Source organism: Montipora capricornis, chromosome 7, assembly GCF_036669925.1.
Source record: "Montipora capricornis isolate CH-2021 chromosome 7, ASM3666992v2, whole genome shotgun sequence".
In the NCBI taxonomy this organism is placed as follows: domain Eukaryota; kingdom Metazoa; phylum Cnidaria; class Anthozoa; order Scleractinia; family Acroporidae; genus Montipora; species Montipora capricornis.
In genome coordinates this window covers 31,577,791-31,596,033 of record NC_090889.1, presented here as the reverse complement: position 1 = coordinate 31,596,033, position 18,243 = coordinate 31,577,791, and the positions used below count along the sequence as shown (strand labels likewise).

The 18,243-nt window shown below is 40.4% G+C and overlaps 1 protein-coding gene and 2 pseudogenes across 1 annotated transcript in view; 2 read left to right on the top strand and 1 right to left on the bottom strand.

Moving 5' to 3' along the window:
- LOC138056932 (melanocortin receptor 4-like) overlaps window positions 1-308 on the bottom strand; it is a 2,615-nt pseudogene extending 2,307 nt beyond the window's left edge.
- The window catches only part of LOC138056926 (1,25-dihydroxyvitamin D(3) 24-hydroxylase, mitochondrial-like), a 32,350-nt gene extending 14,488 nt beyond the window's left edge, over window positions 1-17,862 (top strand). Inside the window, exons 3-9 of the mRNA XM_068902891.1 lie at window positions 4,007-4,291; window positions 6,476-6,573; window positions 7,237-7,403; window positions 13,593-13,671; window positions 14,689-14,845; window positions 16,610-16,653; window positions 17,304-17,862. Of these exons, the coding sequence (XP_068758992.1) occupies window positions 4,007-4,291; window positions 6,476-6,573; window positions 7,237-7,403; window positions 13,593-13,671; window positions 14,689-14,845; window positions 16,610-16,653; window positions 17,304-17,414 (941 nt within the window). The 3' untranslated portion in view covers window positions 17,415-17,862. The remainder of the gene's footprint in view (window positions 1-4,006; window positions 4,292-6,475; window positions 6,574-7,236; window positions 7,404-13,592; window positions 13,672-14,688; window positions 14,846-16,609; window positions 16,654-17,303) is intronic.
- Window positions 9,479-11,297, top strand: LOC138056929 (uncharacterized; annotated as a pseudogene).
- Window positions 17,863-18,243: the final 381 nt, after the last annotated feature.

The window sequence follows — 18,243 nt, the reverse complement described above, 5'->3', positions numbered from 1 at the left end:
TGTTCCTGCAATATAGTCACCAATAAAGTAACATAGAGTGGCTCCGAAATAAGACCAACGCAAAGATCAGTTGTTGCAAGGTTTCCAAGCAACACTTTGGAAGGCGTATGAAGTGACGACTCCTTGCGGAGAGCAATTAGAATCAAAGTGTTTCCAAGAAATGCAGTAATGGACAGAAAAGCGTTTAAAGTTGAGATAAATATCAACTGGCCGTGTATTTCACCCACTAAATCTGATGAGCAAAAAAGTTGTTCAAAAGTCGTAGAATCGTTCTGCTTTATGTTTCTAGAAACGTTTGCTGTAGCCATTACTCCGTGGCTACATGCATCTGTTCGTGTTGGCGTGACGTAACAAGCTCCTGTCTTGATCAAAATTTATGCTTTTTAATTTACCATACATGCCATCCACTAGGTATCATTTGGAAAGGTTCTCCCGCATTAGCCTCCATGCATTGCAAGCTAGTTCCGGTCCAATACTGAGATTGAATCCCAGTATTGGACCGGAACTAGCTTGCAATGGAGGCTAATGCGGGGGAACCTTTTCAAATGCAAATACTTTTTAATATATACCCCACATTAGCTTCCATTGCAAGCTAGTTCCAGTCCAATACTGAGAATACGAATATGGTGTATTTGCATGGAAAATAAAGCAATTTAACCAGCCGAGCAGATGGTTTTTTTTTGCTAAAGACTGACTTCTTTCCACAATTTAGGAATATCATCGATTTTATGTCTGATGATAAATATCGAAAAAGGAACAAAATACAAATTTATAGTCAACTGTGCTATTGGGCTCTCAGCTTCGATTTTTCGTTAATACATGAAATTTTTTTCTTAATACAGGAAACTTTCTGTTATTCTTATAAGTAATTTATTCTTCAACCCAAAGCAGTCATGTTTTGAAAGACGCAATGAATTAGGACAAATAGTAATGACGACTGATATCACGAACATTTCAAAACAGAACAGTTTGCTCAAAGATGTCCGATACAACTGTAAAAACATGTTCGATCTAAAAGATAAGGAAGCGGAAATGATTTTGCAAAACAGGAAGTGATGTCATGAAATGTCCTTTCCCGCGCGCGGCATTCTGGAGAACAAGATGGCAGAACAGAAATTAAAAAAAGTTCCAGCAGTTCCGGATCCAATATTCAGCAGTTCATAAGAACTGTTCTGAATGCAGTTACAAATTAGCAAGACCAGTCATCTAGTAAAAACGAACCGGGAAGCTCACCGCAACAATATTCTTGCGTTCAGAATGAGATAAGTGCTCGATTTCGCATACCGCGAGGTCGAGCTGAAGGAAATGCCTCTTCGCTCCGACAAAGGGCTAACGCTCGAAACGTCAGCTTTCCAAATCTTTCACGGTGGTTATTCGACCTTTATCAACTCGTTTGATAAAATCAATTTGTTTCAATTTCCCACCGACGCAGTACCACAGTTTCTTTAGAAAATAAAATTTTGTTTACTTTAGAGAAGGACTTGTCTCTGGAGAACTGTACTTATAGACTTCGCCAAAATGTGCTACAAACCCTGCTTGGAGTAAGCGTTGGTGCGTTATAATTACTGAAAGCCACAATAAGTTCTTTTGTTCGTCCACCAAAAATCATAGCTTTCTCTATTGCTATTAGTGTCTCTACAGTTTGGTTGAAAACTTCCTGTTCTGTAAAAAAAAACAAACTAAAAATCCCTTAAAGTCCCTGTGACGCTTATTTTTCTCCAGTTTTTTAACTTCTCGTTGAAATATCTATAGTGTCTGGAGTGTAGTACTTAAAGTGGTACTATGATAAAAAAAATCACCTCCTGTTTTTTTCTTCAGATTTTTAAAGTGTGTTTGCTTAACATCTGCCTGGCAAAATTTTGAGCTTTGATTTTTATCCAAAGGTTGTTTACTTTGAGTATAAGTTTTGGATTTCACGGTCCGCCATTGCTCACGTTCTAAACTGACCGACTGGATCTCAGAGGGCTGGATCTAGGGAAAAGTGACGTCATTCAATCAATAGCTTAAAATTTCAGCGTGTAAACGCATTTTATTATGCATGCAAAACGCAAGTTTTAAAATCTGAAAGCCCAAAACTCCCGTGCTGCATATTAATTCAGTCGCCTACAACGCATTGCATTCTTATGCTGGTGAGTCCTTGGCGTCATTTTCTCCTCTATTCAGGAATTTTAAGACTTTAAATTGGAAAATTCCAGTTAAATTAAACAACTTTCTTTTGGAAATTAAGGCTTTAAACTTTAACCAATTAGTGTTCAGTTAACGCATTTTTGAAATCCAAGGAAAAAAAGATTTGATTTTTTGATCATTGGATCACTTTATAAAATTTCTTCGAAGTGTATCCACGCTTTTTATCGAGCCTTTGATTTATACGCAAAAGACCTTAGCCGAGCCAGTTGGGTCCTGGTAATTAATGACGTCAAAGAAGTAAAAAATGTAATTCCATTTCTGAATTGTCAGAATTGCTCTGCGATAAGCAAAAAAGATCCTTTTAACAAGTTAGTCTAAGTAAGGTTTAGGCAACTGCATGTCGGGCCTCCCAGAGAAGGGTGGGTTTCGTGGTTTCTTGTCTCCTTGTTCCCATGAGAATTTCCTCGTGTTCCCTTGTTCACTTGTTCTCCGACTTTTGATCCTTAAAATGGTTTATGGTCCCTTTTTCCCTAAGTTATTTTGTCATTGTTCCTATGGTTCCCCACTTCAAATTAGCAACGTTCTCTTCTTCCACAAAACCCCTGGAATACCCTCAACTTGCTGCCTCTGAGGTTGTAGTTATGCACCTCCGAGGTCAGACAAAAAAAGCTCAGTTAAAGTATACTCAGGTACGGCCGCATGCATGATATTTGTGTTAGCCTAACCCTGGTCCTAACTAAATAATATTTGATCCTAACTCCACAACAATTCTTCAACATCCCTGTTGAACAGCGATGTTGAAACCGTTTTACCCTCCCCCCTTCCCTCCCCGCTTTCCCTTTCAACCGTGTTGAAACGTGTTGAAACATGTTGAATCGAAGTTGAATCGATGTTGAATGAGTTTAAAAGCGTTTAAAAGTTGCTTCAAAAACCATTCGACATTTGTTTTGTTATCGTGAATGCTGAATGAAGTTGAAACTGTTTGCCACCCTCTTTCAACATTAAGAAGTTTAAGAAACGACAACAGCTACGGCAACGACAACGCCAAAAAGCAGTAATATTATTGGTTGAAGAAACCAAGATGATCGTGCTGCTCGTGCGGCACGCATTTTTGAACATTTCTCTCCCGCACTCGTCAAAACTACTGCGTTAAATTACCAAATTTGAGGTTTTGGCGACAACGTGGACAAACTACAGTGAATCTTTCAGTTTCGCTCTTTACTTCAAATCCGTCCGTACCAATCCAGTTATAGGGCACTTCGCACATATTGTGTAATATAAACAAGATTGAATAATCCCGAAATACTTAGAATAGCTCAAATGTATATTTTGAAGTGACGTTTTCGTCCCCGTAGCCGTCGTGGTTTCTTAAACTCCCTATTGTTGGGTTTGCATCTGCGCAGGAATCGGTCTCTCAATGACGTATCCATGTCCCTATTCATAGTAACAACAGCCGCTTCACCCCGGGACTGAACACCAGGCCTCTCGTGAAGCTTTGTTGAGTCCAATGTTGATGAAGTGTTGAAACCGGTTGTCCACCCCGCTAGTCAAGGTCGTTCAACAAAATCAAACGGATTTTGAAGCAAATGTTGAAAACATTTGCCCGGGCTTTTAATTTGGGACACCTAAATGGTCGCCGTCTTTGCCTTCACGCAACCTCATTCCCAGGGTGCTCTCCCTTCCCCCCTGGAAACGAGGTTGGCTTTTAGGTACACCAAAAACAAAGAATTGTGCCAAATAGCAAGTTTGCGTTAGCCTGAACGGGACACTTTGCGACGTTTGGAAGAAAAAGGAAAAAAATCACATTATCTGCATGTTTTTTTTCTTTTTTTGCATTTCTTGCATTGTCCGGAATAAAAACTCTTTTATATTTACCTAGGTATCGGAACAATGGCATTTGATTCTCGCTTGGGGATGTACAACGATCAACCGCCAAAAGAAGCCTTGAAATACATTCGTGCCATTCACGAATACTTAACCCTATCTCAGAAGCTAATGTTTAGCATTCCGAGTAATCTTGTGCGACCTTACATGGATACACCGACGCTTAAGAAATTCTTCAAGGTCGCTGACGTTGTACTAGAGATTGGGAATGGCTTCGTGAACAAAAAAATAAAAGAGCTTAACGAACAAGCGGAAAAGGGAATCGAAGCTTCAAGCGATGGTAAATATACCCCGACGGTAGTAAAACTTTCCACTTGTATAAATTCATTGAATTGACCAGCACTTTGACTGATCGTGTTGAGATGACAACGAGTAATACTTTGAGAACGACAGTAACAGTGACAGTGACGTTCAACATGACATTGACATTTATTAGCATTGACAGTGACAATGACAGTGATAGTGACATAGACAATGACAGTGACAGTGACAGTGACATTGAGTGACATTGATATTGACACTGACACTGACAATAACAGTGTTAGTGACATTGATAATGGTAGTGACAGTGAGTGACAGTGACAGCGACAAGGACAATGACAGTGACAGTGACAGTGACAGTGACGTTCAACATGACATTGACATTTATTAGCATTGACAGTGACAATGACAGTGATAGTGACATAGACCATGACAATGACGGTGACATTGAGTGACATTGATATTGACAGTGACACTGACAGTAACAGTGTTAGTGACATTGATAATGGTAGTGACAGTGAGTGACAGTGACAGCGACAAGGACAATGACAGTGACAGTAACAGTGAGTGACATTAACAGTGAACATGACAGTTACATTGACAGTGACAATGGCAGTGACAGTGAGTGCCATTGACAATGACATTGACACTGACTGCGACAGTGTCAGTGTAAGTGAGTGACATTGACGATGACAGTGATAGTGATAGTGACATCGACATTGACCTTGACAATGACAATGACAATGACAGTGCAGACAGTGAATTACATTGACAGCGACGGTGGCATTGGCAGTGACAACGACTGTGACAATGAAAATGGCAGTGACATTAACAATGAAAATGACAAAGGAAACAAAGATAGTGGCAATGATGATGGTGATCATTGCTGATAAGCGGGGGCCGGTAGCTCTAAGCCTGGTTAGCGCTGAGCGTTGGTTAACAGGTATCAAAACCTATTGATAGTTTGCATCTGAAGTCACGAGGGCCATGTTGGTGTACAGAACGATGCAGCAAAATGTCTTTTTGGAATTTGACTCTTTGTTATGCAAAAATTGTGGGGCCATTTTCTATTGTTTTGTTCACCAACATGGCCGTCTAATTACGTGGGTGAAAACCAAGAATAGGTTTCCATTGTATTTAACGCTGGTTAGCGCCAACCATGCTTCGAGCAACCCGGGCCAGGGGCCTGTTTCTCGAAAGTCCCGAGAACTTTTCGGGCCCGAAAAGCCACTCGTCAAACTGCAATCTGCTTATTTTGAAACGCTGATCCTTTAACATGTTTTTGATGTAAGGAAAACAAAGAGGATTGCTAAGTTTGATGGCTTAGAACCTCGGCGTTGCGAAGATATAAAGGGAATTGTGGCACCCGAAATAGGCCCGAAAAGTTTCGGGACTTTTGAGAAACAGGCCAAAGATCTTAAAGTTCTAGGACAATAAAAGAAGTTCTCTCACAATATAAGAATACCGCATGTCTCGTGAAGGCAAAATTAGTATCCGATAGGAGTGTCCAAATTACAAAAATCCTGTAATGTACCTGTTAATTCTGGCACCTCTAAGAGCAGCACTGTAGAATATATTCACACCAGCTAACCCCAGATGATGCCACGCATCAATGGGACACCTCTAGTCTGTCTCTGTTTTAAAGTGCACCTAGCCCCAAACCATATTTCACAATGTGAAACTTTCATCGAACAGTTTAAAAGTCGTCTTGGTGCCAAGCCAGATGGCAGCACACTGCGGATTTAACTCAAACACAGAGAGAAAACTTGAATTGGCTCTGGTGCCTTTGTAAATAGTTTTCCATCGAGAAAGCGAATTTTCGTTTCCTAGCATTTTACAAATATATCATTGCCAATTCCTGTAGAAGCTTTTAATTTGAAAATGAAGGAGTAGCTGATTATCGTAAGAAATTATTATTATTATTATTATTATTATTATTATTATTATTATTATTTTATTATTATTATTATTATTATTATTAGTAGTAGTAGTAGTAGTAGTAGTAGTAGTAGTAGTAGTAGTAGTAGTAGTAGTAGTAGTAGTAGTAGTAGTAGTAGTATGGTAAAATAATTCAGTGTATATATCAATATCATTGCGGGCACAGCCTAGGCAATGTGGACTAGAATATAAAATGTATATATGTACACGTTGTATTAGTTAATATGAATCTAATTATTTATTTATTTATGTTTTGCGCCTCCAGTGGTCCCAGTGTTGGCATACTTACAAGCAAACGAAGAACTAACGCAGGAGGAAAAGAATGGTCTCGCCACGGAGCTAGTAGCTGGTGGTGTTCACACAGTAAGTGATATTTACATACCATTTCGCCCTTAAGTTAGCAGCGAAAAGTGATCTGGGCTTATGACAGTGGCCACCTCGAATGTCAGTTGTGGGCGAATTGTCCTGAAACTATATGTATACGAGCAGTTTCAGAATAAAAATATAGACTACGAAAGGTTCGCATTTTTCAAGTGCCCATGACTAGGAGCCTCCCTGTACAGTATATCCTTGATAGAGACTCACGTTTACAATACCAATCAAATTATACGTTACGAGAGCTGCTACACTACTGTATCCTTGAGTCAACCTTTGCGCGTATCTTTCTATTTTTAGAACTAACCCTTCAGCAGGAGACCCACATTAACATCAATTTGCATACATTGTTTGTACTATATTTGTGTTCGTTTGATAATAACTGTCGTTATTCTGATTGGCCATTCTAAAATGAGTCCGTGCAGAGCCCCGTTGTCGCGTTAAAATACTTGGAATAATCGCGAAGCCATTACAATAACGCGAATTCACTTTTCGCAACTACGTTCTCGTTGCCGTCGTCGTTGCTAAAGCTCCCTTTTGCTTAAACTTCCTAGTCCCTCTTGACGACAGCGAAAAACGGAAACTTTGATTGGCATTTTACATTCAGATTCCACGTGTTAATGAAAAGTGCAATATATTTTTTCTCCACAGACCGCAAACTTGCTTTTGTGGTTGCTATATAATTTGGGAAGACTTCCTGAAATCCAAGCGAAACTTCTCCAGGAAATCGACAAAGCCGTAGGGAATGAGATATACATCACTGCTAAACACGTCGTTAAAATGCCATATCTCAAAGCTTTTGTTAAAGAATCTTTGAGGTATTTAATACCGATCCTAGTTTATTCAATTGATTTAGGGATATTAGCAGACCTAAGAGCTCGTCTAGGAAGACGCGCACTGATGAGCTCAGTCAGGTACGTTGGAGTCACGCCATGGAGTACCTCAAAGGTGCAAAATAAGATCTTAAAAACAGTGTGTCTAATATGCTCCTATACTTTGTTGGTGCACTATGTAACTATAATTTAACAATGTCTAACTCTTCATTTTTTAGTTTCTTTACTTAATAATGTAACTCAAGTATGTTGATGATTGACGCGCCTCCAATGGCAAATCTGCTATCTGCGAGGCCAACATAAACTTATTCTTAATTTTTGTAATGAGAAATTAAATAAAGTGTGTGTATCATCTTCATCATCATCTTCATCGTCGTCGTCCCCATATCATATCGTATATCATGTTTTTCTTTACTCTTGGATTTTAGGGTAGTTTGGTGTAGCTAGTTTCTCCGAGAATTTACGCTCACAAGCATGATACACCGAAAAAGACAGACCACAACACCGGGAACTTCAAGCCCTACCCTTTGCGAATAGTGTGTGGCTTCTCCCACAGGGTTAATACAATACAATACAATACAATACATACTGAATTTACCGCTCCCCATAGGGGCTTTTCAGGGCCAATGAATCAACGAAACAACAGAACAGAACAACAACAACAACTGCTAAGAATCCCAACTGGCCGGAGGCAAACCAGTTGGCTATTTACAAGTGCAGCTGGGAAGTTGAACCAGGGACTACCAGGAACAAATTCAACGAGTGGTCAGAGCGGGTCTTGAACCCGGGTTCTCCGGATCTCAAGGCAAGCGCCCTAACCACTGGGCCACAATGCCTCTTATAAACATTGAAAGGTTGTGACACGGGGCCTACGGTTCATAGTCGTTATTCTAGAAGACTAGTGAGTCTAACCATTTGCAGATGTCGTTACAAAGGCAGCACTTTCTCTTTAGTTATCTAAAGACCCTCAGTGTTGGTTAGGCCAGATATTGATCCTGCATAGGGACCTCCCGCAAAGTAGATAGATACGTAACCAGTTGCAACTGAGCCAACTAGTCGACGGTACAATCATCATCATCATCGTCGTCTTTATCATCGTTATCATCTTCATATCTTCGTCATTGTCATATACGTTTCCCAAAATTAATGACACCCACAAATTTGGCCTGATATAACTTATATTTGCCCGATATCTTGTCGTAGGCGTCTTGAAGCTAGCATGTAAATGAACTTACTTTGTTCCCATGATTTCAATGCCTTCAAACCGAGTTATGATACTTTTCAAAAAAAGCAAGTGTTCCGCGCGTTTTTGCTTTTGTTCCTGTAATCAACATGGGAACAAGTAAACTGAGCACTTAAAGGAACTTTTGTTCCTCGTTGAAATTTGTTCTTAGGAACCCAAATCTGCTTAATTGGGAACCGGAGTTCCTGGTCGTAGCAATTCGGAACTCAAAGTTCCTATTAGTTTATTGAAAAGGAACTCCATGTTCCGTTTTTGTCTCGTAAGGAACAATAGGTCCTTTTTTTGTGCGGTCCGTTTTTTTTATTTTGGTCTCTTTCACAACAAAAGAGAACAGTTGTTCCTGTTTTAATCGTTCCCTTAAATTGAAGAAGAACTCGTTGTTCCTAATATTTAACATAAAATCGCATTGTCCTTGACAAAAAGGAACAGCTGTTCCGATGAAGCCTTTTCTGCCTTGCGATTGTTCCTATGTAACTGCTATCAGTTCCCATTAGTGTTACAAAGGAACACCATTGTTCGAATCATACTGGTCCTTTATACGTTAATTAGGAACACGGTTCCCTTGTAGGCCACGAGAAGTTCCGATTTTATATGAAGATTCTTAAACGTTTTTTTTTTCTGTTTTTGTGTCTGCTTTGAAAAATATTCTCTGGTCTCTATGACTAGCTATAGGCGTGTTTAGGCAGGCCTGGGCGAATTTGAATAAATTGGATATTTCGCGTTAATGATACATGGTTTGATTCTGAACAATTAGCAAGGTGATCAAGATTTATTGTTCCTTTTTTTTGTGTTTCAATGCCAGGAAGAAAAAGAAGAATACGAAAATAGGCAAGTTGAGGCAGGTAGCGCAAAAACCCCAACTGATTGGTCCGCAAACCGCCAAGAAACATACTTAAAATTCGAAGTCGCGGGTTAGTAAACGTTGATTTCCAGATTCAAGATGAGCAAACGAAGAAGTACAGAGACAAATTGGTCAAAAGTTCCAAGTGTATCTCCAAAACCAAAGAGGCTTCACTTGGAAGAAGACGATTTAGATGGTTTGTTTCATTGTCCAGTCAAAGATTGTAACCATGATGGATTTGTGTTTCAAAGAGGTTGCAGAAAACACGTTAAGAGAAAACACGGCTGGTTCATTTATTTTGATGAAAAACCCCAACACGTCCCCAATCAAGATGAAACGAGTCCCAAAAAGGAAGAAAACGACACAAGTCCAACCCTCACAGCAACATCTGTACCTACATTTGATCGCTCAAGTGTAATCGTGCAAGAACTTCTGTCTTGGCTAACAGGGAGTGGTGGAGGATGCAAGAGCGACCGACAAGCGCAACAAATCGTTAGCAAATGTCTTAAGTTTCTAAAATTCTGTTGCGAGGACGAAGAGGAACTTTCTCTGGGCATAATTGACTTTAGTTTGTGCTCACTTAATCTACTCTTCAAATGTGGTGATACAATGCAGGACGAATAGAAACTTGGGCACGCGGGGCACATTGGTTATTTAGACGCCATTGCCGAACTGATGGATTTCAGAAAAGTAAACGGGGCATCCGAGGTTGTGTTGAGGGGTTTGTTGTCTACAGAAACCTATCTGAAAAAAGTCCGTAAAACAGTTTCAAAAATGATGCGATTACAATGGACAAATGAACTCGACATCGACACCTTAGAATCCAAGGGACATTGGGCCACACTAGAAGAGCTTCTGGAGGTTGTTAAGCGCTACTTGCCACGCTACGAGAACGTTCTCAAAGCATGCAAGGATAAACCGGGTACAGTATCTCCACTGGAGTTGTCCTTTGCAACAAAATTCCTTGCGGTATATCTGTTTATCAAGGTTAAAGGCTCACGCCCAATGACCTACCAGTATTTAACTGTTGAAATGGTGCGCTCAGCAAAGAACAACGATGGATTTGTCGATCAGAAAATGTTTAAAACCGCTGGAAAATATGGCTTCGACTCTCTTTTCCTTACCGACACAAGCATGCAGGTGTTAGATGGCTACATCGACCATATTCGGCCTAACCTAAAACCAACTTGTGACTACGTCTTAGTCACAAGAAATGGCGGCCAACACAACAAACTTGGCGAGCTGATGAGCAAATTGGTGTTTGACGCGATCGGAAAATACGTTCACCCTACTCGTTACCGACAAATAGTGGAGACGGCTAGCTCCAAGAAACTTAGTAGTAAGGCACAGGGCACAATCTCCGAGGATCAGAAGCACAGTTCTATTGTGGCAAGAGTGCATTATCAAAAGCAACGATCCCGAGAGGTGGCAACCAAGGCGCACGAATATTTGGAATCACTTTATGGCGAGAAGGGCTCTGAGTTAGAAATGGATCTCCGGTCAAGACTTTCAGGCAAATCCGCGTCCTCGCCTGAAAAAGAAGAAAATGGCGATGGGTCGACCCCCGAGAAAGACAACATTTTCATTACAATGGCGCGTTCAGGATTTTCTGCTTCGCTTGGATTACCTATTCCAAAGACATCCAATACCAAACCAGCTTAAGTGAGCGCTGGGATTGCTTTATTTTGCAGTTCTGATGCAAAAATTGGACTCACAACTTGCGAATTGATGCAACCGGCTCGTCCAAAACCTGGGATTGTAGCGCCTCCAGACAATGCTGAAATGACAAGGCAACTTTTCTTTGCAAGAAATCGTTATTGTGGTCTTTAACGGTTGTGCACAAAGGAGCCACTGCATTCTCCTTCTTTCCTGTAGTGCAGACTTGTAGTAGCTTAGCCGTTACCTCCATATCTGTTTCCAATAGCGCTGAGTGAACGGGAACTGTAGAAACTCGCAAGCCATCCCGGGATTGTAAGGCTATCCAATAGGATACAGCCGGCCAGTACATCTTCTTTTTTCCTTGAGAGTTTGCCGTTTCTTCGTCTCCTTCTTTGTCCTCTTGAGAATCGTTTTCCTTAACCTTCTTCTCAACGACTGCCACTGAAGAAAAGAAAAATGCCACCCCTCTGATTTTCTTCATGGCGTTATCACACTCGTCCCTTTTAGCACATATTTGTAACCACAGGTCGTCAGGGTTTTTTGTCGGTTGGGATGCAACGTAGGTCACCTTTGCTGAGATTAGCGAGCATTTTTCTTGTACGACGGGCAAGATTTTACTGACAAGAGCACTTCGGATATTCTGCAGAAAGTTCAAACAACGAAACAACGTAAATTAGTACTCTTACTTACATTTTATGTTAAGACTCGACTTCGTAAGCTTTTTTTCTGAACTCAAGTTTACCTACAGGATACATACCTTACTGTTGAGCTGCCGAGCAGGAGCACTTGTCATCACGGCACGGGTTTCAAACTTGCAACTGGTGAGAGCAACTCAGCCTTTCGCTTTTATAGCATTTTCAGCTATTAGCTGATCTAAATTCTGACACCCTCTTTTGTTTCTTGGAGTATCCACACTATTTGAACGAAATAGCAGTAGTAAGGGGCATTATTACTGTAAGCAATGATGCTATTTATGTCGTCGACTTTGACCTCCTCGGGTCAATAGATGCATTCAGCCAGAAAAATGAGCCAATCATAGATAAGGGCGGAGTAAGGATAGGTCTAGTTAAGGGATTGCAATCTTCATGACTGGCGCTCCTAGCTGTTTCTTCACGGACTAAACTTGGATATTCTGCAGAAACTTCAATGAATTTCTTAAAGCAAGGTGGATATGACGGGTACACGGAGACAGCACTGCCAGGTCCTTAACTAGCATAATGATTAGGATCTTTGAATAGTACTATCCTTTTAAGCTGCATTTCTTCGTCATCAACTGTGTTTGCTACTTGTTTGAGGTGTTTTAGTGCAGGGGAAAATTTCGAGTATCGTGAATTTCTTCAAGTATAACGGATATGACGGACATGCGCAGAAAGCATTTTTAGATATGACTGAGGGTTTTGAAGATCACTTCGCCATATTACTGTAAGTGCGTCTCAGTCTTTATCTTTTATGATTTTCCCATTAGTTGTTCGAATACTCAACTGAAGATCGATAGGAAACCCGTGGGAGTTATTCCACTGAAGTATTGTACCATTCTTTTCGGTTAAGACCATGACCATTGAGCACTTGACTAAAAACCTAGATTTCCCTAATTCCAGAAGGCAGTTTGCCACCGTTTCAAAACGAGTCTGTATGTGCAACTATTCAAATGGAAGTGATGGTGACTAGCATTTAAATACACTACTCATTATTGATCGTATTATTAGTCTTTAACCGATTTTCACAGAGACGTCACGTTTTTGCTAACAGTCGTTTTGTGTATAATATAGGAACAGATGTTCCTTTCAACAGCTGTTCCTTTTACAAGAAACACCTTTCATCAGAAACCAACCACTTTGGTTGGTTTACTTGAATAACAGAGAAAAAAGGGCACGTTTTGGCATTTTTTGACATAAAACAATCCAAGACAAACAATGGTAGAGAAATTTCACACTCTCTTTGCAGCTTTTTGTACGGTTTCAAAATGGGGAATTAAAATTTTGGAAAACGATCATCATCCTCGTCGTCGTCATCATCATCGTCCTCATCATCATCATCATCATCATAATCGTCATCATCACCGTTATCATTATCATTTTGTCGTCGTCGTCATCGTCATCATCATCATCATCATCATCATTATCGGAGGAGGAGCCGTAGTTCAGTTAGTGCGCGGCTTCCGGAGCAAAGGGGTCCCCAGTTCGATCCTCGGTGACTTCAACGTCTGTTTCGACTTTCCTCTGATCCGTGTAGTTGTAGCTTTAAATACCCGTAAAACGGAGCACTGACAGAGGGAGGGGATGGGGAGGGGGGGGGGGGGGGGCTAAAGGGCGCACCGTCGGCTTCCATTGATACCAACCTCGTAGGGACTTTACCTTTTTTTATCGTCTTCATTGTTGTCATCATCGTCACCATCATTATCATCTTATGTCTTGGTTTTCTCTCTTTTAAGGTTTACTCCAACAATCTCAGCCCTTACTCGGGTGTTGGATCAAGACGTAGTGCTTTCAGGATATCATGTTCCAGCAAAGGTGATTTTTTTCATTGCCACAACTGTTTAACATTAAAAAATGTAAAATTCAGCAGAACTTCGATTTTAATTAACGAATCTCAGATCGCGATGTCCTCGGTATAACGAACGACTTACAGTGTAATTTATGCAAAAAAATCTTGATCTAACGAGACCCTGATGTAACAGACTAAACACTTTTCAAGTCCTTCGCAAGCTCGTAAAGTCGAGTTTCTCCAATACAATGGATCGATGATTTGTCACACGAAAAGCATTCCCGATTGCTTCTTCGCATTTCGATATTGTAAAATGATTCACTGTAGGAGAAATGCCCGCTGTAGGTGTTAGATGTTGCGAGGCAATGAATGTGGGAGAAGAGAGTGTTTAATTGTCGTGGGTTAAAAAGGATAACTTTTATTGTTATAACCCTATAATTAACCTTAGCTCTAATCCTATTGACGAGCGAAAAATTTGCTGCTCTCTGACTGGACTTTCTTGGACCCACGGCAGTTTGCAGGCGACCCGCGACAATTTACAGCGATCCGCCTTACGCGCCCTTTAGATTAAGTGGGGAACGAGGAGTGCGAAAAGCCCTCTTCAAAACGTGGTAATAAAGAAGACGCTGAAGAGGAAAAGAGGGGAGGGGAGGGGAGATGAGATTGAAATCCCGGCAAAACAACGCTAGGTTGATTCATAAGTGCATGCGCAGTGTGATTAACCTCTGACCAAGCGACATGTGAAACTGGGGCAACGGATAAATGAAATAATTTCTTAAAATTAATTTGTAAGGTGGTAGTGATATTATTAATAGGTGATTTTTGTTTCTGATTCAGCATACGCACACGTGCCGCTTAATTGACGAACAAAGTGTGTTTTAAATATTTGCCAGTAGATAAGGCCGTTAAAAATCTAGGGTTTGCTTTAGCCACTTTCGGATGCACGGATTTGCCAGAAATGGAAAAAAATTCTTTTTTTTTAACCAAAGCAATGTATTTAGGTGAAACTGACGCCTTTTGTTTCGCTTGTGTACTTTCTGCAGACAAACGTTGTTATTGACCTTTTTTCCGCTTGTCATAACGAGAATATCTTCAAAGACCCATTAGAGTTTAGACCAGAACGATGGATGAGGGAAAATAAAGACGAACAACACGCGTTCGCAAACTTGCAGTTTGGATACGGAGTGCGCATGTGCGTGGGTGAGAAGATAAGTTCTTTATTCATTTAATCCGTACTGTCATCAACAACAAAAGTTTTATTTGTACCTAAAAGAAAGTGATAATTAATGGGTTGCCATATGGCAATCCAGTGGCAGAAAACGAGTTGAATTTCTCCGTTTTTTCTTTTTTTTTTCTTTTTTTTTTTTTTTTTTTCCCTGTCGGGAAAAGTCTATGCTGTCAATCTCCTGCTAAGTAGTGTCTTTGTGCGTAGAGTCTTCTGCGCATATTTTTGGTAGGTTTCAGGGGGTAGTAGAAATGCGCAGATTTACCAGGTGGACACAGTAGAATATTTAATTAATTAACCTGCAATGGCGTCGAAGTCATTGTAACGCGAATGGCTTTTGGTGGATCTTTAAACAAAATATACTCTTATGGAGCTCGGAGGGTGTGTAAAGTGCAGGTTGGGGTTGCAGGTCATTGTTTTACTAATGCTAACATTAGGCCTAAAAATAATGTTTAAGCCTACGGTTAGCATTTTTGAAAAACTTTGGGTTGTTTCAGTAAAGCAACGACCTGCAAACTGCAACCTGCACTCAAGAATGGAACGGCAATTGGATAAACAAGACAGGCGGTGAAAATAAATATCTGGAATCTTGAAAGCGACGAGTAATGGACTTCGACACAATTACATCTTTCGACGTCGGATATCATGAAGTGAGGTGTATTTCTAATATTTTATTTACTGTGATGTTATGTACATTACTGAAACCAAATGGGAAATTCTCTGGTAACTTTTTCAGAATGGCGATCATGGGTTTAACAAACTCAGAGCCTTAATTAGGGAATCGATCACCTTGAGGGTCCATATGAAAAAAAAATTCTTTTAATGACATAAATCTGCCATTTAGGAACCCCCCTCCCCTCCCAAACGAGTGTTGTTTGATACCTCAGTTGCGCTTCTCACAAACAAGTTTGCTTTGGGTGGGGAAGGGCGAGGGAGTTTTTTTAGGGCTTTTATTGCAGTTTTTGTCTAACACACTAAACTTAAAGAATGTCTCAACTACTTTTGTCCGAGATTGTAGTTCGAACCACATAAGAAGACGGAAGAATACACAAGAACACTCAGTCAAACGGCTTAAGAAAATTCACGTTCATATACTTTTATTTCCTGTTTTAAGTTGAATAGTTCACGTTTTTTATTGGTACAGCAAGTTCTAGGAAGTTCCGAAATAAACTGTGCGTATTGTTCTATGACACCGTGGGTTGACTTGGCTTACGAATATAACACTACCTCGTCGCCTACAAACACATACAGTGCCTTTCCACTCTTTCCACGATAAAGTTCAAATTACTCGAAAAAAAAGCGAAGAAAACAGTTCGCACCTTCTGAAACTAACACCGCTGAGACAGGCTCAACTCTAATAACTCTAGTTTGATTGGCTACTACACCACACTGTGTAAAGAATTTATCCTGAAGTTAAAATAGATACCTTTCGTTTCTGAGGAAAGAAAACAAAACTAAGAAGTGTTTCGTTTCCGGACTGAGCAGCTCTGAGAATGATGAGAAATATACCGCATTCGAGCTCGATCCCTGGGCCTGCGTCTTCCATCGCAGGAGTACCTATTGGCTGAAGCGGAAAATACCATACTACTCTTTGTTTGTCCACCCAAATTTTGAATAACTCAGGCGGCACATGGTTTTATTAGACATGCTTTTCAAGAACTTAACGAAAGCGTTTTCGTCAACGATCGTAGACAGACGTGGCTCTCCTTTATGTGTCAAAATGTTTCTTTTTTCCACAGGTCGACGAATAGCAGAAATGGAAGCATACTTGTTGTTATGCAAGGTTAGTTACACATAGTTATTTAAATGAGAATCTGGTGGTTCTATAGGAGACAGGGTTACCCAGTAGTTGGCGCTTGCCTTTAGATCTGGAGATCCCGGGTTCAAGACCCGTTCTGCATGACCACTTGTTGAATATGATCCTGGTTCAACTTCTCATCTGCACTTGTAAACTGATTCAACTGGTTTGCCTCTTGCCTTCTGCCAATTGCTATTTTTAAAGCTGTGGTTTTGTTCTGTAGTATCTGTTTGACTGGCCCTGAAAAACCCCTACGGAGAGCCGTCAATTATAAGTGTGTATGTATGGTGAGGATGATGGCTGTCTTTTACATTGGCTCTCGCAATAAAAGGGGCTGGGTTACCAGCTGGGCATGCGTATTTGAAGCGATCTTTGCCTCATTTGCATTTGTATTGACCCTGCGCAGACGGAGCGAATTAAGAAATCTTTGATTTGTGATTCTCGTGCGGAACGCTGTTCGACTCTTTGGTCTTGTTAGACTTCTAATACTTACATACATACATGCAGTTCGCAAAAGCACTTGATTACTCAACAGATTTTGTGTATAATTTCTGTTCCTTTTTTATTTACTTTTTTAAGAAAAAAAGGCTCTATCAGACCGCCTGATTCAACTTGAGTTTATTTCGGTCTTGCAGTTACTTCAGCGGTTCCGCATTGAGTATACCAACGAACCACTGGAATCAATACAAATGCTGATTCTTGTTCCTGATAAACCGGTCAAGATCAAGTTTGTCGATCGAGTTTGACTTGACAGCTAGAGAGTGGAATTACGCAAGCCGGAATCGAAAGAGTGTTAATCGATAGATTTTATCGCAGTAATCACACAAAAACTTTCAGGCCCACGCATTAGTCACTTCTGTGTCTCATAAAATCGAGGCGTTATTCTTTGTCCAACAACACTGCTTTTAACGAAGACACAACTTTCTGTCGTTTCTTTCTGGAAACTTGTAATGTTTGCCCCCTGGCGATCGCAGATTCCTTTGCACATAACATACTTCTTCCGGTCATGTAATTACTTGCATTTGCATAGGTAATCATACGACTTCGAGTTTAATTTACAAATAATTAGCACAAGTGGGTTTCTCAAAAAGTAACAAAGCCTTTGTATATCGATACTTGTCCTAACCTTGACTTTTTAAAAAAAGTTCTTTTAAATACTTTTTTGGAGTGAAATAAAAGCATCGAAAACACCGTTTGTATTTTGCTATTCATGGTTCCATGTTTTAATTTGTCTCTGAGAATATATGTCGTTGGTCTGTGTTTTCCAGAATCGGGGAAAACAGTCGGGGGTATGCACGTTGTCGTCTAGAAATTAAGTGTTAAAACTCTTAACCGGCTTAGAAACCCGCTATAATCGGTTTGAATTTTAACGCCTGTCCTTTTGGCGGAGGAGAGAAAGTGCAGTGTGCATTGACGTCACGTTGCGTCGTGATGCGTGACAGAACTTGGAGGAGATCCGTGTAGAGGGTTGCTTTCGTTCTCGCTAGACATTGAAATCAAAGAAACCTCTGCCAAACAGTTTTCCGCAAGGGGGGTGCTATATGCTGCTAGCTAGTATTGCCTTTTTATTCCCAA